Here is a 23,885-nt window from a genome sequence, read left to right on the forward strand (position 1 = left end):
GTATGCAAGCCATATCTGGACAAGTTCGTTATCGTCTTCACAGATGATATCCTCATCTATTCCAAAAGTGAAACAGAACATAAGCAACATCTTCGACTCGTGCTAGAACTCTAGAGACAAGAGAAACTTTATGCCAAATTCTCTAAGTGCGAATATTGGTTGAAGGAAGTTCAATTTCTCGGTTATATCATGAGCGATCAGGGTATCAAAGTCGATCCCGTAAAGATCGAAGCTATCAGCAAGTGGGAAACCCCCACTACTCCGACTCATATCCGCCAATTCTTAGGCCTCGCCGGTTATTACCGAAGCTTCATTGAAGGTTTCTCTCTGATTGTGCGTCCTTTGACTGCGTTAACTCATAAGGGGAAGAAGTTCGTTTGGGAAACCGAGCAAGAATCGGCATTCCAAACCCTGAAGCAGAAGTTAACCACCGCTCCTATTATGTCCCTTCCCAAAGGCAGTGATGACTTCATTGTGTATTGCAATGCCTCTCGACAAGGCTTTGGGTGTGTATTGATGCAACGGAAGAAGGTTATTGCTTACGCCTCCCGAAAAAAAAAGATTCACGAGCGAAACTACACAACTCACGATCTCGAGCTTGGAGCTGTTGTCTTCGCACTAAAACTGTAGAGACACTATCTGTATGGAACCAAGAGCACTATCTTCACCGACCACAAAAGACGCCAACATATATTCGATCAGAAGCAACTGAATATGAGACAACGTCGATGGATCGAGACGTTGAATGAATATGATTGTGAACTTCGTTACCATCCTGGCAAGACAAATGTTATAGCCGATGCCTTAAGCCGAAAGGAGAGAATGGTACCTCTTCATGTCCGTGCCTTGAACATCACCATTCAGACAAATCTCAATAGCCAGATCCGCGTAGCTCAAGATGAGGCTCTCAAGGAGGAGAACATTTCTCAAGAGCACTTGAACATTCTCGTTCTCGATTTGAGGTCAAGGAAACTGGACTCCGATACTTTGCCGGAAGAATCTGGGTGCCTAGTTATGGGGATTTACAGAGTCTTATTCTAGATGAAGCCTACAAGTCAAGGTATTCAATTCATCCAGGAGCTGGTAAGATGTACCACGACCTCAAGGTTCAATATTGGTGGCCAAACCTCAAAGGGATGTTGCAGCATATGTTGGAAAGTGTTTAACTTGTTCCAAGATCAAATCTGAACATCAAAAGTCGTCTGGGTTACTTCAACAACCCGAAATCCCGCAATGGAAGTGGGAAGGAATAACAATGGACTTCATCATGAAGCTACCGAAGACGGTACGCGGTTATGATACCATCTGGGTTATCGATGATCGTCTTACCAAATCTGCACACTTCCTAGCCATGAAGGAAACTGATACGATGGAGAGACTGGCGTAGTTATACATAAAGGAGATTGTATCTCGTCACGGTGTACCCTTATCGATTATCTCATATCGCGATACCCGTTTCGCTTCTAGATTTTGGCGTTCTTTACAAGAAGCCTTGGGAACACGTCTAGATATGAGCACTGCGTATCACCCACAAACTGACGGATAGAGCAAGCGCACGATCCAAACCCTGGAGGACATGTTACGTGCTTGTGTTATTGATTTCGGGAAAGCTTGGGAGAGACATTTACCGTTAGCCAAATTCTCTTAAAACAACAGCTATTACGCAAGCATTAAGGTTGCACCTTTTGAAGCATTGTATGGCCGTAAATGTCGTTCTCCTATTTGTTGGGCCGAAGTAGGTGAAAAACAACTCACCGGTCCTGAACTCATCCATGAAATAACCGAGAAGATTGTCCAAATTCAAGCGAGGCTCAAGACAACCCGTGATCGTCAAAAGAGCTATGCCGACCTTAAATGTGGAGATCGCGAATTTCAAATCAGCGACCGCGTTATGTTGAAAGTCGTACCTTAGAAAGGTGTAATCCGTTTCGGAAAGCGTGGGAAGTTGAATCCGCGATATATTGGTCCTTTTGAAGTCTTGGAGCGTGTTGGACCCGTTGCTTACCGTTTGGATCTTCCAACTCAATTGAGCGTAGTTCACCCCACTTTCCACGTGTTGAATCTGAAGAAATGTGTTGCTAAACCAGAACTCGTCATACCTCTTGAGGAGCTTACGATTGACGACAAACTCCATTTCGTGGAAGAACCTATCAAAATTATGGACCGTGAGGTCAAGACCTTGAACGCAACAAGATTCCGATCGTCCGAGTCTGATGGAATTCAAAACGAGGGCCTGAGTTTACTTGGGAGCGAGAGGATCAGATGAAACAGAAATATCCTCACCTCTTCACAACTCTACCATCTACCTCAGCTTAAAATTTCAGGACAAAATTTTCATTAACAGGTGGGTAATGTAACGACCCGACTTTTTTGACTTGCTTTTGTGCTTTCACGAAACTGCGTATTTGTGCGTACTGAGCTATACTATACTCTGGGATCCTACTACATGTGGATTACTTTCATTTATATGTTAAAACGTGTCATTAAGTACGTAGGTTACTTAACTTGATCCCCGAAAGCCTTTACGACCGTTAGTGTCACTTAATGTTTAGAACGAGCTATGTTTGTTGGTACACGTTTAACTTTGGTCATAATCGGAATATTATGACTACGAAATACTAATTATTATTTTATAATAACAATTACTTGAGTTTTTGGATGCTTAATTACGCTTAGTAATTTACTGGAACACACTAGTTAGTCTTATTGGACTTTCTACCTTGTTGGACTTTAGCCCACCCTACACTAGCTAGTGGACTATTTAATTAGCCCAATTTTAATAAGTTAGTGACCCATATTATGTAAGACAAATGCCCATTTATTAGAGGGAACATACTAGCATTTTTGTTAACTATTATCCTTAAGGTTGCATGGGATCCTAACATAAGCACCAACTTTAGACAACCATTAACCATAAAGCAAAAAGTTGTCCCCTTGTCCCCTCCCATAACCCACGGCCACCACCACCTCCCCACACCCTCACCTCCTATGAATACCAAGCTAATTCTATGCATTTCACACTTGATCTCATTCACAATTTACATACACTTACTCTCTAATTCTCTCTCTAGTCTTTCTCACTCTAAAAAGTGTAAGTTTTAAACTTTCTTCTTCTTCTTCTTCCCTTCTCATTCACGACATCATCATCATCAAAGGGTCTAGCTCTTTAGCTTTTAGAACTTGTTATATCTTGTAGATTCAAACTTGGATTTGAATCCTTCAAGAACATGGAAGATTCAAGCTTTCTAGCTTTGAATCTTCACTTATTTTGTTAGATCTAAATCTTGTAGCTTTTAATCTCTTTATTTTGTTGTAAAGATTCAAACTTGTGTTTGTAATCTTCATGTAACTTGAAGATCTAGCTTCATGCTTCAAGGATCTTCAAGAACAACCAAAATTCAAGCTTTCTAGCTTTGAATCTTCATTTCTTTTGTTGGATCTAATTTTTCTAACTTATGATCTCATTATTTTGTTATAAAGATCAAAAATTGGGTTTATGATCTTCATGTAACTTGAAGATCTAAGCTTTATGCTTCAAGATCTTTAAGAACACCAAAGATTCAAGCTTTCTAGCTTTGTAATCTCATAACTTGTGTGAAAAGGATCCAAGCTCTCTAGCTTAGGGTTTCATTACCTTGTTTGATCAAGTTTGTGTTCATACTTGTTTGATTGAAGGAAAGTTTGTAGCTTTAGTTGTAAATAGAACTTGTATTTGTGTTAAGACTAAGAATATGATGTAACCTTGGTTCATCATCCTTATAAAACTCTTAAGTGAGTTGTATTCTTACTTGGTCTTAACATATTGTGTGTTGATGGTTGAATCTTGGTCAAAGTGATGCTAACACATCAATGAGTTGTACACTTGAAGCTACAAGCATCAAGGATGAGAACCGTGATGAGCATCAAGCACCAAGAATCCCACCGGAGCACTTGTTTACTATTTTTTAGGGTCTGATCACACTCTCTGGGCTTCTGGAAAGTTTATTTTCAGATAGTTCGTTTCTATTAAATGACTTTTCGTTTAAGTCTCACCTAAATCCGATATACGGTTTAGGATTTATAGCCTTCCGAAAGTCACTACGCCTTTGTAACGTTGTGCTGAAATGTCTGACCTACTCGCACTTAAACCGTCGCCACGGTCAAACGAAGACGAGTTAGGTTCTAAAAATTGGTCAGAGGTTAGAGGACTCACATACGGAGCCATGGCCACTGACTACGTGTCTTTGTATATAGGTCGTAACAGCTGTCCAAAATCAGCCTTTTGTTTCGATCTCTATTCTTGTTAACCTTACCTTAGCTTTGATGAATGATGATGATGATGATGACACTTAAACTTAATTTATGCACTTTAAACTTATGAGGACAACATACTGACCTAGTGACCTTTGACTTAGGTTGACGACCTTTCGGACCGACTTAATACTTGCATACATTTCATATCGACTTTTACTGCTTATTCACTGTGAGTTATAGCATCCCTTTACTACTTTTACTAGTTTTGGGACTGAGAATACATGCGCTTTTTACGTTTTACATACTAGACACGAGTACTTAAACTTTATATATGTGTGGGTTACAAACGGCACAAAGATTCCCCTTAGCTCGGTAACGTTTAATCATTGGTTTCCTAATCGTGAACGCGAATCTTAGATATGGATCCATAGGGTTTGACATCCCCACTCGGACTAGTTGCGTTAGCATTCAACGGGTGTTTAATACTTCGAGGACAAATGCACTCGCCAAGTGCACTTTTAGGGGGTGATATACATACGTTAAGTCTAGTTACCGGTGCCCAAGGTTAAGCATATACTTTTCATACTGATTTAAACTGCTGATTGAAGCACTAAAATCTCGTGGTCTACATTACTTTACTGATTACAAACTATTGCTCACCAACATTCGTGTTGACTTTTAAGCGTGTATTTCTCAGGTGCTTAGACGATGTTGCTTCCGCTGTTAGACTTGTTGTTATGGACCTGTTGTGTTAGATTTCCGCTGCATTACTTAGAGATGTCTAAATCATTAAACTTTTATTTTGCATTCGTAACTTATGTTATTTTCAAACAATGGCTTGTAACGACCTTTGGGTCACATACTTATGTTAGCGCTTCTATTCATAGGAAGCACGTTATCTTTTGTAAAACGCTATCTTTTTATGAATGCAAAAACTGTTTTTCAAACAACATATAGTGTTTGACCTTGTAATGATCCTGTTGTTGATGAACCGTACACGATGGTTTTATACGGGGCATCACACATGTCATGCTTGCAAGGATTTTTGCTGGTTCATGACACTTAAATCGGACAATGATGTGCTACACATCGAAAATGAGTAAATCACATCTCTTCTTGGTCGTGGAAATGTTGTTTTAGAATTCAGTTCTGAAATTTTTTTTTGAATAATGTGTTGTATGTACCCAGGTTGAGAAAGAATATGATTTCCAATCCCATATTAATTAAGTGTGGCTATAACCAAGTATTTGAAACTGACAAGTATATCTTATCGAAGGGTGGTATGTTTATTGGATATGGTTACTATAATAATGGTGTGTTCATGTTGAATCTCAAGATTGTTCCTATTGTTGATAATTCTGGTTGTATGATTAGTAATAGTTCATATGATTCCTGTTTATGGCATGCTCGCTTAGGACATGTTAATTATGCAAGATTGTATAGCATGTCTAAAGATAATTTAATTCTTAGATCTGACATGAATCTGGAAAGGTGTAAAACTTGTATATTGAACAGAATAACGAGAAAATATTTTGTTGACATAAACATGACTTCTTTGATTCTAGAACTAATACATAGTGATCTATGTGACTGTAGTGACCCGTCCCAATCCATCTGGATGAAGTAATCAACATTTGGTCCCATTGTGAGGTACTGTCCTAAATATGCCGAGAACTACTCCATGTAATATCTTTAAAATGAGCAAATGCACAGCGGAAGATTTCTTTCAGACCTGAGAATAAACATGTTTTAAAAGTGTCAACCAAAAGGTTGGTGAGTTCATAGGTTTATCATAAATAATAAAATTCATAATTTTGATAGACCACAAGATTTAAATACAGTACACCTATCTCGTGTACAAAACCATTTTTCATATTGCTTGGCAGAGTAGGTTAGTATCCTTTTCTCCCCCGTAGGTTGCCTCCTAATTTTTAAATAACCGTACACATATCTCGTGTACAAAAATAACATACACATAACCTGTGTATAAAATCATTCTCTCGATACATAATATTCACTTTGCATTCATTGCTTGGCTTGGTAACCGACCTTAACATATAATATAGAACATCTCGTCTGTATAATATATAAACTTCAAAGTACTAAACACCACACCCACTAGCTCTTTCGTCTAGTGAACATTCTGGGTAGGGGTGTTAAACCCGGTAGCTACCTTTAGGATTCGCGTGAATTAGGGCCATACCCGATTCTAATTCTTAGGTTACCAAGCAATAATAATCAGGGGAAATATTCACAACAATTAGTGGCAATTATAACGTCCAACTAATTAAATAATAATCCACAGAACTTCTGTCTGCATAATAATTCATTTGAGGAATGTTTTGCTTGTTTCTATTTCGTCAAACATTTATAAAAGCATTTCATGTATTCTCAGTTCAAAATATATTTCAAAAGCATTTAATAAAGCAGTTATAAAAACAGCGCATGTATTCTCAGACCCAAAAATGTAAAGAGTAAAAGGGAGCAAATGAACTCACAATACGATATTTTGAAGTAAAAATATGCATACGACGGAACTGAACAATGCAGGGTTGGCCTAGAATTCACGAACCAATATCAAGTATATATATTAACACATATAATCACATAATTCCTTCTATATAATATTTATGTATATTAATTGTTGTAATTATTTAAATATGTATCCTTTATTTATGTTTTATATCTTCAGTTATATTTTATATATGGTTATTTCGTAAAATAATCAATATTCATACATATATTTATATATATATATATATATATATATATATATATATATATATATATATATATATATATATATATATATATACATATATATATATATATATTTGTAATTGGTATTATACTAAAAATCAATAATTTGTTATAAAAATAATACTATTAATAATAATAATAATAATAATGATAATAATGATAATACTAATTATAATGATAATAATTTTAATAATAATACTAATACTATCATTTAATAATAATAATAATAGTTATATGTTAATATGAAAATAATGATTTTAGTAATCTTAATGATAATAATAATAATAATAATAATAATAATAATAATAATAATAATAATAATAATAATTATAATAATAATAATAAGTAAACTATCTCAAAGGAGTAGCCATTAACAAAATGCTCAAGTCTGGGTTTGAACCCGCGACGTCCCGCTAACCAATAATATCCTTAACCATTACTCCACCTTGTATCTTTTTAATTTAACTATCTCATAAATTCTTTTAACCCGTTTAGTCTGTTTCATTTTCTTCTTCTTTACCAAAAATTCAATCGATCACGTTCATTGTTTTCATCATAAACCGTTACCATATATTAATGAATCCTCATCATCATTTACTCGTGTATTATGTCACCAAAATCATCATCATAATTCAATTATAATTATCGTCATATAATCACATAATCTAATCATGATCATAATCATATAAACCATCATCACCATTACCATATCATAACCTCATCATCATCTTTATGTTACCATCATCATCATACTACTTCGTTGTCCACCGAAAAATAGAAGCACAACAGTAGCAATTGATCACACTTTATTTTTGGTTTTCAACTCGTGGGGGAGAAAGAGTTTATATGGGTCTCGATTGGAACAGAAAATAAGGACTAGCGACGGTTAAGATTTATTTTGCTTAGTGGGCTGCAGCAGTCTACTTAAAGTGGTAACCCAATTTACAAGTTCACTTAAAAATATAAGTGGCCCAACAATCCAACATCAAACAAGCCCAACAACAAGATTTAATTATCGATGGATTGTGGATATGTTGTAGTTTGGTCCAAAATAGAAATAGAGCTGTTGTAACAAACACTTTAACATTGGATCCCTTAAATCATACCCGACAAAAAACAAATATAATGAAAAGAATGATGATAGTAACGGTTGTAGATTAGAAACCAGAGAGAGAAAATAATTACGCGACTAGTAGCAGTGGTTGGTCCTCGTAACATCTTTATTCTCATTTGTTATATTAGAAACAGAAACAATAAAGATCATAACAGCAATGGTGGCGAAAGGAAAAAGAAAAGGTGGTGAGGATGATTGGTTCCGGTTGCTTGAAACAGAAACAGGAACACGATGGTTTTAGTGGTGGGTTGTAAGTCGTGATTGTTCAAGGTGTGAATTTTTTTATTGGTGATGGTGGTCATACTCACGGTACGGTGGTGGTGATTTCATGGAGTGATCAATGTTTTAAATGATGTTGTTGGTGGTCTCGGCCCAAAGAGGAGTAGTAGCTCAACCAAGTTGTGGTTGTGGGTGGTTCGTGACTGCAAAAACGGAAAGAAACGAGCAGGTGCAGGAGATGAGGGATGAGGGTGTATTGTGGTTGGTTGTGACGGCTTATCAAGGTGAGGTGGTTGTTTGAGCAGAATATAATCGATAGCAGCTTGTCATCATCATATATCAAGTCTTCATCATCTTCGTTCTTCATCCACTATTACTATTCATCATCATCAACCTCACATCCTTCCTCGTCATCATACACCCTAACCGTAATTATCATCATAGTTGTCTAATAGAACATGAAAATAACTAAAATTTTACGTACTGTAGCGAGTAGTAGCAATCGAATTAGAGGTAGTATATTGTGGTTGTTCGTTGGTTTTATGATGGGTTTACTATGGTGAATCGTAGTGAGGATTCATGGTGGTTTATGGGTTACTGATGTAAGGTTGTGGTGTACGGTGGTGTTCTAAGTTGAATTGAAATATAAAGAAAACAATCCCTGGTTTCTAATTGTGATTGTGGTGTTTTGTTGATCATAAATGAAAAACGGTTATAGATGGTTATGTTAGTTCGAAGATAATGGTAGCAAAACAAATGAGTTTCGGTTTGTACAAGAAGCAGAAACCTTCAAGTAAAAATGATAAAGTGATTCGGTGGGTTTAGTGTTCGAAGGTGATGGTTATTGGGTCGTAGGAAGTGATGATTGAGTGAAGAAAATGTATTGCAAGAGGAAGAGAAGAAAGACGATGTGTCGAGTGATACATGGTGATAGGGTGTGTGTTTGTTGTTATGGTTGTTGTGATGGTGATGGTTTTCTCTGCATATCTCCTATGTATATGTTTATATATATTAGAGAAGATAGATAGATAGTAATATGTAAAGAAAGTTAAAGACAGAAAAGGATAGATGGGGACGGATAACAACTAGTAGCAATTATCAAGTGAAGACACAGAATGAATAATAATCGAATAATAATAATAATATAATAATAATTATAATATAATATAAAATTAAAACGTGTGATTAAATTAGCCGTCGTCTACTATTTAATTCGCGGACTGGATTTCATACTCCGTTTTAATCAGTGGCGGATAAAAAAAAGGTCTCCGGAAAAATCCCGAACTTTTATATTAATCATCTTTATTTATTTCAGTCATTTTGCTATAAAATTCGATCATTAATTTATTAAATAAAAATTACATCAACCGTCCCTCTCAATTCTGGGTAAAATATAAAAAGTGTTAAAACTTAACATATAGTTCCTAAATACATTTTTAATAAGCCTAAAATTTATAGAACTCATTTTCGTATCACCGTTTATTTTAAAATCATATAAATTTGAACTTAACTTACTTAATATCAATCGGGACATCAAATGAGTATTACAATCATTTAATATTTATTTATAATATACATTATTTATATATATAGATATATTTTAGATAATAGTTATTATAATATCCTATTTTTATTTTATTTTACATAATTAAATTTTAATAGCAATAACATATAATATTTCAAATTATATTTTCAATTACCAATTTTATATATATATATATATATATATATATATATATATATACACACACATATCTATTTACAATTAATTGTTCGTGAATCGTCGAAACTGGTCGAAGGTAATTGAATACATGAACATAGTTCCAAAATTTTCGAGACTCAACATTATAGACTTTGCTTATCGTGTCAAAAACTTATAAAGATTAAGTTTAAATTTGGTCGAAAATTTTCGGGTCATCATAGTGACTTTCATGTTACCCCCTTTTTAGGGAATAAGAAGTATGTGATCACCTTTATAGATGATGCGTCCAGGTTCTACTATGTTTATCTTTTGCATGCTAAAGATGAGGCCTTAGAAATATTTAAAATCTATAAGACTGAAGTGGAATTACAACAAAATAGTTTAATTAAAACTTCGTGCACTGATAGAGGTGGTGAGTATTATGATCCAATCTATTTCTAGTATGTAGGGATTATTCATCAAACTACAGCTCCATACACACCACAACAAAATGGTGTAGCTGAGTGGAAAAATAGTACTCTCAAGGAAATGGTTAATTCCATGATGTCTTACTCTGGATTGAGTGAAGGATTTTGGGGAGAATCCATGTTTACGGCTTGTTATCTTTTGAATAAGGTTCCTAACAAATGAAGGAAAACTACTTCGTATGAACTTTGGTACAAGAAAAGACCAAACTTACATTATTTCCGAGTTTGGGGATGTTGGGCTGTTGTGAGACTACCCGAACCTAAAATGAATACTTTGAGTTAAAGAGGTATTGATTGTATCTTTATTGGATATGCTGAGCATTCCAAAACTTATAGGTTCTATGTGATAGAACCTAATGATCCTGTTTCGATTAACACCGTTACAGAGTCAAAAGATGCAATATTTGATGAATCTCGTTTTACATCAATAACTAGACCAAAGGATGTGATTTCTCTTTCAAATGAGACTACTCAAGGAGCTGAGTTGGAAGAAATTCCAAGCGAGTCACTAGAACCTCGTAGAGGTACTAGAACAAAGACACCCAATTAGTGTGGTTCTGATTCTCAACTGTATTTGGTTGAAGGATCTGAAGATTGTTTACAATCTTAATTCTCTTACTGTTATAGTGTAGAATAGGATCCTAGAATCTTTGATGAGTCTATGAGATCACGCTATGTTGCCTTTTAGAAGGAAGCGATTCGCAATGAGATAGATTCTATTTTGGGGAATAATACTTAGGAATTGACTGATTTACCAAGTGGATGTAAATCTTTGGGTAACAAATGGATCTTCAAAAGGAAGATGAAAGTCTATGGTACAATTGACAAGTTAAAGCCAGATTGATGATCCAAGGCTTTAGGCAAAAGGAGGGTATTAATTATTTTGATACATATTCTCCGTTTGCTCGTATAACTACTATTAGGTTATTGATAGCACTAGCTGTGACTCGTAACCTAGTGATCCATCAAATGGATTTCAAAACAATATTTTTAAATGGTGATTTGGATGAAGAAGTGTATATGAGAACCTGAAGGATTTGTTATGCCCAGACATGAAAATAAAGTGTGCAAGTTGATTAAATCGTTGTATGGACTGAAACAAGTTCCAAAGCAGTGGCATCAAAATTTTGATGATGTAGTTTTTTCCAATGGTTTTCAACTAAGTCAATCCGAAAAGTGTGTATATAGCAAATTTGATCAAACTGGAAATGGTGTGATCATTTTCTTGTATGTCGATGACATGTTGATCTTTGGTACCAACCAAGATCAAGTTGATAGAACGAAATAATTATTGTCATCAAAGTTTTCGATAAAGGATATGGGAGTAACGGATGTGATCCTTGGGATAAGGATCATACGTTATGAGAGAGGTATCACGATTTCTCAATCTCGCTACATTAAGAAGATATTGAAAAAGTTTAAACGTGCTAAATGTTCTCAAGTGAATACTACAGTTGATCCGAGTGTGAAGCTAGTACCCTATAAGGGTGAAGCTGATTCACAACTTGAATACTCTCGAGCTATTGGTTGTTTAATGTATGCTATGATGACCACACGACCTTATATAGCTTATGCTATGGGAAATTTGAGTAGGTTCACTAGTAATCCTGGTACTATTCATTGGGAGGCTATAAATAGAGTACTTAAATAATTTTTGAATACCATAGATTATGGTATCACTTATTCTGGGTTTTCTTCGATCATTGAAGGATAGTCGGATGAAAGTTGGATAACCAACACCGAAGATAATTCAACTACGACTGATTGGATATTCCTTCTCGGAGGAGGTGTTATATGGTGGGCTTCAAAGAAGAAAACATGCATTACAAATTCGACCATGGAGTCTGAATTTGTTGCTTTGGCTGCAGCCGGTAAGGAAACTGAATGGTTGAGGATTTTGAATTATGAGATTTGTTTGTGGCCTAAACAGATATATCCTATCTCTATACATTGTGACAGTGCTTCTACTGTGGCTAAGGTGTACAATCATATGTACAACGGGAAGTCTAAACATTTAGGTCTTAGGTACAAAATAAGACCCCGCCAAATTCCATCTAACGGCTTGTTAATCATAGGTCCTATAGTAACAGTCACGACCTCTAAATGAGACGTTTCAAAAAGCATTCGCATTTAATATTATTAAAACAGTTGACTTTAAAATACTAGTCAACAACCATAAAGAAATACCATTGTGATCGTAACCACAAGCCAACAGTATTTAGTGAATATAAAAAGTTTAAATGCGAATTAATTAGAAATAATGTCTTGACAAAAAAATGTTGATTCCACAGCAAGACCATGCATCAAGTAAACCAGCGGAAGCTATACCTCTATGGACTTGAGAACAAACACGCAAAAATAGGTCAACAATAATGTTGGTGAATCTATAGGTTTAAGTAATATAAAATAGTATTTGAAAAACAGTATTAAGAATAATAGTTCAAATGCATTTGACCATGAGATTTCAATAAGCACAACCCAAACGTTGTAAAAATGTACATACATCCATGAACACTTGAATACTAGCTAAAGACATGCGTATAGTTTATAACTACACTTAACCTTTACCCCGTATATCGTATACACTTGTTCGAGTGTACTTATAGTTCAAAGTAAATGCACCACAGTTATAGTAGGTTGAGGTTTTTCTAACCTAACGGATCCTTCCATCTAATTTGTGCTTACCCGAAGGTAATTAAAGTATTCAAGTTAGGGGCTTTGTGAACAATAACTCAACATGTATAATAGTAATCATGTCAAAAGTAAAAGTATTTGTAATAACGTAAATGTAACCAGCGTGTATTCTCATCCCAGAAAATATGTAAAAAGCGAGACTATAGACTCACCTTTGAAAGGCTCGGTATAAAAAGTAAGCAAAAGTAGCTTGTACGGACTACAGTCGAGTAATGCAACCTAGATATACTTATTTAGGTTGGTCAATAGTTGTATCTTGTGCAATAATTATTTCATAGTGTAGGTTGTCCTATTGCTCAGACCGACACACTAGTAGAGTAAAAGTCAACACAAAAGTCAACTAATTCATGCTAGTCAAACAAGATTCAACCAAGGTCAAACAAGTTCAAAGTAGTCAACACATCATTAGTGTACATGTCATGTTGGTCAATAGTCAAACTGTGTTTAAATGACCACTTATAGTTTTCAGTTTTATTGTTTCATAGTTTACCGCCTTATAGTCACTTAGTGTGTTAAGTATTGTGCAACTAAAGTCACATATGAGCATATGATAATCAAGTTTCACTTATGACATGTTAATGATCAGTATACAATCCACATCCATTCATAAGTTCAAAGTTATGTCCTTAGCACGAAGCACATAATCGCATTCACAATACACATTGGATGAAATCAGTTTCAATCTGCGCGTCAGTTTTAGAATGAGCATAACCGGAGCTAGGAGCATGAAAATCAAGCAAGGTCAGTGGGTAAATTTCAAGGACAAGCTAAAAATATATATATCAAAAGATGGGGTGATTTGGTTCAGCCAATTGGTACAGTTTATTCCGGCAAGTCAGGCGTTCTGTTTCAGTCCAATTCAGTGGTTATCAAATCTTGGGCTTTAAAGTGCATAATGTAGCAGGTTACAAGGTTTGATATCCAATAGACACTTGTTCTACAATATATAAAGAGTGAATATCTAGAAGCTCAAGTCTTTAAACTATCCACAACTCAACCTATAGGGCCAAAGGTACATGCTTAGCAGATTCGGACAGAATTCAGGTAGTCTTTTTAGCACGCACATTACGCAAGCTATACATGTCCAATTGTCACAAGGTCTAGATGAAAAGTTATCTACAATATATTAATTTTATAGAAATGCAAAGACTTTGTTCAAGAACATATTTCAAAATACCTTTAGAACCTATTCTAAGTTACCGTTCAACAAGTTTCACCAAGAACGATCATTTAAGCATAAAATGAGTTTTACAACTCCAAATAACATGATATCCTAGTCCAAATTGAATGTTTTTAAATTATCTATCTGTTGGAAATCAGTTCACAAGCCAATTCATTACTTATTTGTCCAGATTTCGAATTAATTACATATTTGTAATAAAACTTCAATTAAGCATATCTTGCACATACGGTAACGAAAATACGCAATTCGAAAGCCCAAAATTATTAATTTTTCATGAGGTTTCCATATATGTAATAATATTTAACAAATTCCAAGTTTAAGTTTCTATTACATCAATTTTCAAATTCGGGATTTCACAAAATCATCACAATCGTGCAATACACCGCATACAAACATGTAACCATCTAGACTTGAGAAATAGACTAACCTAGACTATGAAATTCATCAAAAATCTGAGATTAATAAATTAGGGTTAGTGATTTATACCTTAAAAAACACAATCAACAAGTAGCTACGCGTAGAGGATGACAAGAGCAATCAATTTTGTGTTGAAAGTTTAATCAATTGAGCAAGTTTGATGGGTGTTGTGTGTGTGTGTTTATGGTCGACGAAAAAAGGAGAGGGGAAGAAGGAGATGTCGACTGCTTAGGGTTGAATGAGGAGTCACTGTTTAATTTTTTTTAGCCTAATTATAAAATACATTAGGGCCTAAATCTAGTAAGCTAGTGACCACTTGAGCCCAAAATAACAAAACAAGGGGGAATGGGGTATGGGTCGGCCGAATGGTCCATGGGAGGGATTCTCGGGCTCGTGTTGTTCAATAACATGTACTCATGGTCCGTTTCAAGTGTCGTTTAAACATACCGAAGCCCCGAAACGTTAACCGCTCGCTAAAACGCAATCAAGTAATCTAATTTATTAAAACAATTAATAAAGTAAATATTTTTCAAAGTTAATAATTTTTAAAATAAACCCGAGTGTTTTTTACTCGAAAAATAATTTTTGCAGTTATTCAAACCGTTTCGTTTTCTTTGTATTTCATTAACTGAAATAAGTTTATCCATTAATATCAACCCATATTAATTCAATTAACCCACCAAGGATTAAGTATGCATTTAATACACTTAAACACATATAAAGTCAAGTAGTCACTGTTAAAATAATTAACAGACAGTTAACAGAAGTGACGGAAAAAGTAGGGTTGTTACACAAAGTATGATTCGAGAGTTGATCTTGAATGGAGTGATATGCGTGGATTTTGATAGAACACATGGAAATCTAGTAGATCACTTGACCAAAGAATTAGCCCGAGACTTAGTGCACAAGTCGGCTATTGCAGTGAGATTGAAGTCCGACTAAATCTTTCAAAGTGAGACACCCAATTCCCTTCTAGTACAATGCTAGGAGCTGAATTCAATGAGGAAAGCTTACTTTCGAAAGACTGAAACACATAAATTTTCTGATCCCAAGGTATGTGTTTAGACCTGCAAGTGGAGTTAGATTGAAGTTATTCTTCTTAATAGTTCTTTTGAAAAATTTCATATGCATGTGCAAGATGTAAAAGAACTACCTATGTGGACATGAAGTTTTGACGCTTCAAGGAGCTTTGGACTTAGGCCGCCAATATGTTCACTAAAGGATTGAGACACGTAGCTTGTAATAGTATCAAGTTTGTATTAGGGATATGTAAGAAACTTATCTGTATATTATTTTATAATTTTCAAATGGGTTGAAGGGTTCAATTCTTTATGAACACCCCGATTCTCGAATTCTTGTTAATAATATACTAAGTGAAAATTCAAAACTTGTGGATATTTTCATTTATGCATCAGTTTGTAGTTTGTTATGTTTATTTATTTATTTTAGTAAATCAAGGATTACACTAAAATGGGGGGATTTGTTGGTGATTTTAGTGTCATCTAACATTAATTTTAGTTATTTGGGATTTACTTGAATGCAAGAGTTAGCTAGTTATACTTAACAACGGGTTCATAAAATGTGGAGTAAACGCCCGTAAGAATTGGCTAGAAACTGCCGCACAAAATGCGGACGGGGTCCAAGGGGGCAGCGCCCCAAGCTGTTACCCGTTTTCTTACAATTACTACATATTATTTGGCAAAATTTATTTGCTAGCAAATCTGTCCCATAACATGTTTTTCTGGTATGATACAGTTTATTTGCATAATTAAGCCGCCGTAAGGCCAACATACAATTGCTATATATTACATATAAAATCAAACATTCATTCGTTGATCTTATTATCACATTATACACATATAAGATATTTAACTTATAATGCATGCCGCTTTCGTCTATTTGAAATCAAAAGCTTCCATCACTTGATGATCAAGAAAACTGTACGAATGAGAGATTTGGCCTTCCTCGTCATACACAAAAGGAAATGGTGAAGTTTGTTGGTAATTTATACACTCATTGAAGTGAAAATAAAAGGGTAAACCGGTATTTGGGTCATTAATTTCTTGAAAACTTGCATAATTTGAGTTGCCAAATGAAGCATAAGTCAAGTAACTCTCCAACAGATCTATCTCCTGTTGTAAGCTTGCCACCTGCGCGATTATGTTACATTAGGCGATATGATACCAGGAATTCAAGAAATGAAATTTATTAAAACATATAACACTACAAAGAAAGTTAATTTTTGACGTTTTCAATTTTTACGGTTTGAAGCATAAATAACTTGACATGTTTTTGACACATATAAGTGTTGCAAAGTTTTTGAAGGGTGAAAGCATTGAAAAGGAAACCAATGACACATAAAGTTTAAAAAAGTTAATAACGCTTTCAAATTTTTGACGCAATATTTTTTCACGTTTCAAATTTTTTGACGCCAAAATTTTCCACGCTTATAACTTACATTCACATTTTTAAGCGTGAAAAACTCATTCAAACAGTGTTAAAAACTATTGTAGTGAAACAAAGGCGGAGTAAATTTAGACATAACATTAAACCTGTTCTTCAAGAGCATATATTTGTCCTACACAACCATAAATAGGATCATGCAGTCGAAATAAAGCTTCATACGATATACTAATAGCAGCTTCGCTTCTATATTGCAACGGAAGTTTCATCAATAGTTTTGAAACATTGCTCGCACCGAAAACTTTATGAACGGCTGCAAAGTGATCTGCTGCTTGGTTATAACAAAAATATGGAGTAAAAATACATTCATTTGTACACTTTCTTCTCAGAAACTTGCATGCTCCACATGAAGAACCAACTGACCCAGTCATATTCTAAATCAGAATTAATTAGATTAATGACCCAATTAGTAAAGAGGTTAGGATTTATATTAGCTGGAGGATAGCTTTCACTTAATATATAATGATTATTATCCACCTGAAAAAGGTGTTTAATATGTCTTTTTGTTGGGTTGGGGACAATCTGTCATTAGCGTAAAGTGGATTCTTTAAGGTCTCCTTTGTGGCCTACTTACTTTGGCTAACCCTTTCCTAATTTGTGCCTTAAAGTAAGTTAAAAACTTAAAAGGTGTTTTTTTTCATTCTTAAAATTTAAACAACGTTGCTGAATGAAGACCTATAACCCTACCATAAATGAATTATTTGAGTACAAAGTTGCTGATAATTATTGCTAGATAACACTAATCTAATTCATCTTGGCAGTAGGGTAATAGATCAACTATTTCAACGCTCGAATGACGTACTCTTTCTGCTTTGTTTAGCACTCAAAATAATATAAAATGTTCACTAAATGATTAAAACTTTACTTCCTTCGTGTTAATTTAATAGTTCTGGATTGACTTTTTTCTTAACTTTGACTTTAAATAATTTTTTCCGTAATATATAATAAATGATGAAATTTTTTTGAGAATAAATTAAGTTGGTGTAACTTTCATTAAGTATTATATAACATAAAAAAATCATTTATAGTCAGAATTATGAAAAAAAAAAAAGTCAACCGAGACGGAGGGAGTAGAAGAGATGTGGGCGAGCTTTGTAGCTTGGCCCTTCCATTTTTGCCGGTGATTAATTATGGGTAAGTGGTACACCATACTCCATAGAGCCAAATTTGGTTCCATGGGCTACCATGTTCAATTGAATATGACTCCACCGGCCATGAGTGTCCTCATTTGGTTCAAATCTACAAATTATATATGTTAAGTTTTATGACCAAACAATGAGATTTTCTAAAATCTCTTGTGCGGTAACCGGGTACATGGTTTCATTGGTGTGCAATTAGCTGTTGAGCAAATACGCATATTTCAATTATTCAAGCCATATGTACATCAGATCATTATTACTAGTACATATTACATTTGATGAGCTATGTTTGTACAATTCTTGGCTGATCAAATCGAAGGAATAAGTATGCCAACGCCAGGTCACGAAGAAGATAATATGTGGGTGAATTTGGAGTGAATTTCTCTTCGTTGGCAATTCCCCGAAGGTAGCAAGTGTGGTAACTGATTTACGCCACCGAAAGAGAATTGATAGTATGAGGATATGACATTCGGTTGATCGAATTGTATGAGAACATGTCTCATTTAGTTTTCTTATTTATAAGAGAGTTTTCTCTTCCTTTGAGGTTACTAGTTCCCATGCAATTTGGAGGGATTAGTTGAATTTTTCTTTTTGAATTCTTACAAAGTGAAAGTCATGTTGTCTACTTTCCTTTTTTGTTGGGCCGCCGGTCTAGTAATGCTAGGTTACTATTTTTTGACTTCATTTCAATCGAGATTCGGAGGTTGATATTCAATGTCACCACTCTGTCATGGTGTGGTTTCGTATCCTTTCTTCGTAATATACTTCGTAGGGAGTGGGGTACGCTATCAAGCTACAACAAACATACTTAGCTATCTGTTTCATTTACCCCTCTTTGGGCTTTAAATAGACTTCGCCCATGGGCCAAATAATCAATACTTAGACCTACCTAATCGCTCCCTATATAAGGGGCAAACCCTATATAGGAGGCCAATCTCTTACGATCTCTACATGCGTGCCTTATCCAATTTTCTAGAGATCAAATCTTAATCACCCTCAATCGGTTTAATAATCTATGATTACCTCGTGTTATCCGTAGAGTTAACGGTTAATCACTCTCAATTCTCACGGGACTACCACTTAGCTATTAGTGTGTCACTTGAACTCGACTTATTGTTTAGTAAATGAGCTATAGCCAGTGACGATTTTAGTAAGGAGTAGGAGGTGTATAGTGACACAATTGATTTTTTTTACGAAATACTACTCAAATTGTTTAAGACCTCGTATGTTTTTAAAATTTATGGTTCTTCGATCCTATAAAAAAATTACAAATTTCCACTCAAATTACATAGAACCTTTTGAATCTTGATTCTAAAATCGTAACTAGTTATATTGAGTTCGAACACGCTAAGAATCTACATTCTTTTATCAACAACTATAATTTTTATAATAATGTATAACACATACTTTATAATAGACAAAATTACACGGTTGATCCCTGAGATTTGTAACATATTGCAAGGATGTCCTTAAAACATTTTTTACTTGGTTGATATCGTGATTTGTGCGAGTTACACGGTTGATCCCTGACACGACGGCCACTACCTAAATTGCGTAAAGTGAAAAGAAGTGTGTGTCATGTAAGGGTATTTCATCTGATTTATTTTACCCATCTTTAACTCCATTTTTGTTCAATCAATTAACAAGTCAACCTTTGATTTTCACTTCAAACAGAAAGTTTCTAACCTTTGATAGTACTGTCAACATCAATATGATTTGAAAAGGTCACTGGGGGATTATCCCAACCTTCAATGGTACTGCCAACATCGTCGCGAATTAGGTTCCTCCTAACGCGCGTGTTTGTGATAAATGAGAGCATTCGATGTCAATATCGGCGTTAAAAAAAATCAACAAGTCAATAACTAAAGTTTTATCATCTTCAACAAAACCTAAATCAAAAATCAAACTTAGACACCAAATCAAACATCAAAATCAACCAACTAAATAAACATAAACATAGAAATCAAAACATAGAATTCAATGCTTTCATAACCATCTAAGCCCAAATCAAGGCATCTGATGGACTTTCAGAACCATCAAAACCAATACAATCCCAATTCAAGAAAACTTTAAAAGCTTTCTGATCAAACCAAAATCGTTAAGTGTAAATGGATTTCGGGTTTGAGTGCTTAATTTGGAAAAAAAGAGTAGGTTGATTGTTTTAACTCCAATAATTGTGCAAACTCCGATTTAGAATCTGGATTCCAAGGGCGTAAAATAACCAATTGAATTAACCTTATTCGATCGGAATCGAATAAATTAATATCTTAGCGTGGATTAACTCGGATGGTGATCAGAGCACCGATCGGAATTAAATTAACAACTGGAGTGACGTTATCGCCATTGATTTTGGCAGAGTAACATTTATGCATCCAGTGTTATTCAAATGAAGGATTTCACTTGTGTATTTATAGATGTTATGGAGGGAATGATGACATGGCACATGTCCCTTTCATGGTTGTAACAAACTTGGTCAACCCCGAGTGGTGACGTGGCACCTGTCCCTTTCGTGGGGAATAACAGATCCTAACGAACTTCCCTAGATTTGCGGGCTGACGGGGCATGCAACTTGCTTGCATGCTCATTCCGTTATCAGGTGATCATTCTGGGACAGAGCGTCTTTTCTGGGGTAGTGTACTTTCTCCGGGATAGTGCACTTTCTCCGGGATAGTGCACTTTCTCCGGGACAGAGTGCTTGTCCTGGGAGAATATCTTCGTGTCGGGTTGGAATGCGGTGATGGTACTGGCGGCAGGTTGATTCCGGTTAAGGTATCACGGTGCTCTCAGTCTAGCCGGGTGGGTCTTCGCCGAACACTTGTTCCAAGTGTTTCTTCACGGTTGTGATTATGATGACCGGTTTCGCGACTCTTGATTATGATTGTCATGGCCGGCTGTATGGTGCTGGTTGGGTGTATGTCATCCGGGTTCTTGGTCTTGCCATTTGTCCGTCATGGTAGAATATCCAGGAAGATGTCGAACGGATGTCGAGAAAGGGGTCGGCAACTCGGGATGCGTAGTACCGGGTAAGATTTTTGCCAAGATGCTTGCCGATTTTGAGACGGATCATTATGCGTATCATTAAGTCCCCCCAGTTTGATGAGGGTAGCCGGAACGGTTACCGTTGTCAAACTTCCGTGACAAGGCCACGCTTCCTGATTGGATGTGCATTTAATGCTCGTCAGCGTGAAAAGACAGTTTCTGCAAATGCGCCTCCCTTTTCGTGCTCTTTCCGTTTTTCAACTTTTAGAACGGCGTTCGAGAGATTTCCTTTTTCCCTTTTAATCATTACTTTTTTAATCCATCTTTTGATCTGAGCCGTTAGATCAGGTTTCTTAAAACCTATAAATAGCTTCCCTTTTCCAATATTTCTACTTTTTACAGCCTTTGTGCCCTAAACGCTTTTTCAAAAAACCAACAGTTTTCTTACGAAAAAAGGTACCTTTTCTACTTCCTTCTTCTTTACTTATTTTTCTTTTTGTGTTCTCGTTCATATGGCGGATCAGTCTTCCACCTCTACTAGCGTAGGTGTTCCCGAAAATTCTAGTAGACCTTCTGTAAATGTGAATGGAATTATGAGTCAAGTATGTGATGGATATCTTGACGAGATGGTACAAAAGTACTCGTTTTTTTCCCGTTATTCGTTGAGGGTGCCTGACGCCTTCAATAGGGCCCATAAGCCTCCTTCAGGCATGATTACCTTTTATGGCCATGCCATTAGTGTGGGCAACTTTCGACTACCCTATTCTGAATTTATTTATCAATTTTTTGAGCACTATGGTATAGCACCTGCGCAGGTGCATCCCTATGCGTACCAAAAATTGGTGATGTGGGAGATTGATAGTGCTCCAAATGAACATATATTTAGGCGCACTATCCTTCCAATATGTAAAGCTTTTAGTTACTATTGTTCTATTTTTATGTAATATTCGTTTAAATAAATAAGTGGGAAAACAAAAGAAGAAAACGACGATTTGAAGACGCAAATGACCAAAAAGCTCAAATATACAAGATATAATTCAAGTGGTTCAATTTATTGATGAGAAACGTCCAAAAATGACAAGAGTACAAGCCGCAAAACGTAAAGTACAAGATATTAAATCATACGAAAAGGTGTTCGAAAATCCGGAACCTAGACATGAACCAACTATCAACGTACGACTCAACGGAGCTAAAATTACAAGTCAACTATGCACAAAAATATAATATAATATATAATTAATTATATATTATATATTATAATATATATATTATATATTATATTATACAAAGCCGCCCACGTTTAAATCAATTGGTGAGCTGGAGTGCGAAATTCTGCGATCGCGGAGCTCCAAGGCACAAAAGTACCACAATCGCGGAGCTGCCTGGGGCAGAATTGCCTATAAAAGCCAACGCATTCGGACGATCAAACGTACTCCTTTTTCTTTCTTTCTCTCTATGTAATATATATTTATAATTTTAATTTTAATTTTAATTTAAGTTTAATAATAATTGGGTTACTGTAAGAAATGTTTTACGGGTTTTAAAGTCGGAGTTCTGTCCGTGTAACGCTACGCTATTAATCACCACTGTAAGCTATGTTCTTCCTTTTTAAATTAATGTCTCGTAACTAAGTTATTATTATGCTTATTTGAGCTGAAGTAATCGTGATGTTGGGCTAAATATTAAGACGGGGTTATTGGATTTTGTACCATAATTAGGGTTTGGACAAAAGACCGACACTTGTGAACATTGGACTATTGACTATTAATAGGTGGGGGTATTGTCTAATTGAATGACAACTCATTGGAACCTGTCGAACCTATCTTCAAATTAGTTAATCTAATAATTATTAAAATGATTACGGATGTCTTATTTAGTGACGTTTATACGACATCGTTTACAATCATTTAATTAATCAATTGGATTGGGTAATTGATTATTCATTATGGCCAAGTGAATAAATTAATGTATCATGGACTAATTAAAACAGGGATGGATTACATACAAGGATAATTGGTGTAATTGTTAACAAAGTATTAAAACCTTGGATTACACGCAGTCGATAACCTGGTGTAATTATTAACAAAGTATTAAAACCTTGTTACAGTTCGAATCCCTAATTAGTTGGAATATTTAACTTCGGGAATAAGGTTAATTTGACGAGTATATTATAATTATGACCGATGGACTATTATGGGCAAAACCCATATAGGTATCAAATAAACCAGGACAAAGGACAATTAACCCAGAGTAATAAATTAAAATCAAAACGTCAAACATCATGGTTACGGAAGTTTAAATAAGCATAATTCTTTTATTGTATTTCTCATAGTACTTTTATTTCCTGTCATTTTATTATTCAAAATTTTATATATCGTCATTTAAATATTGTTATTTATTCTACACACTTTAATTATCGTCATTTATCATTACGCTTAATATTTAAAATTGACAAACCGGTCATTAAACGGTAAAAATCCCCTTTTATAATAATATTACTATATATAATTATATA

The 23,885-nt window shown here is 35.1% G+C and overlaps 1 protein-coding gene across 1 annotated transcript; it reads right to left on the minus strand.

Annotated features, from left to right (window-relative positions):
• Positions 1-16,684: 16,684 nt before the first annotated feature.
• LOC139869203 (LOB domain-containing protein 33-like) lies at positions 16,685-17,623 on the minus strand. The gene is made up of 2 exons (XM_071857523.1): positions 17,342-17,623; positions 16,685-16,939 (listed from the first exon to the last, which is right to left on the minus strand). The coding sequence occupies exons 1-2, from the start codon at positions 17,621-17,623 to the stop codon at positions 16,685-16,687; spliced, it is 537 nt and encodes a 178-aa protein (XP_071713624.1).
• Positions 17,624-23,885: the final 6,262 nt, after the last annotated feature.

The sequence above is a fragment of the Rutidosis leptorrhynchoides genome, chromosome 9 (genome assembly GCF_046630445.1).
Source record: "Rutidosis leptorrhynchoides isolate AG116_Rl617_1_P2 chromosome 9, CSIRO_AGI_Rlap_v1, whole genome shotgun sequence".
Taxonomy (NCBI): Eukaryota; Viridiplantae; Streptophyta; class Magnoliopsida; order Asterales; family Asteraceae; genus Rutidosis; species Rutidosis leptorrhynchoides.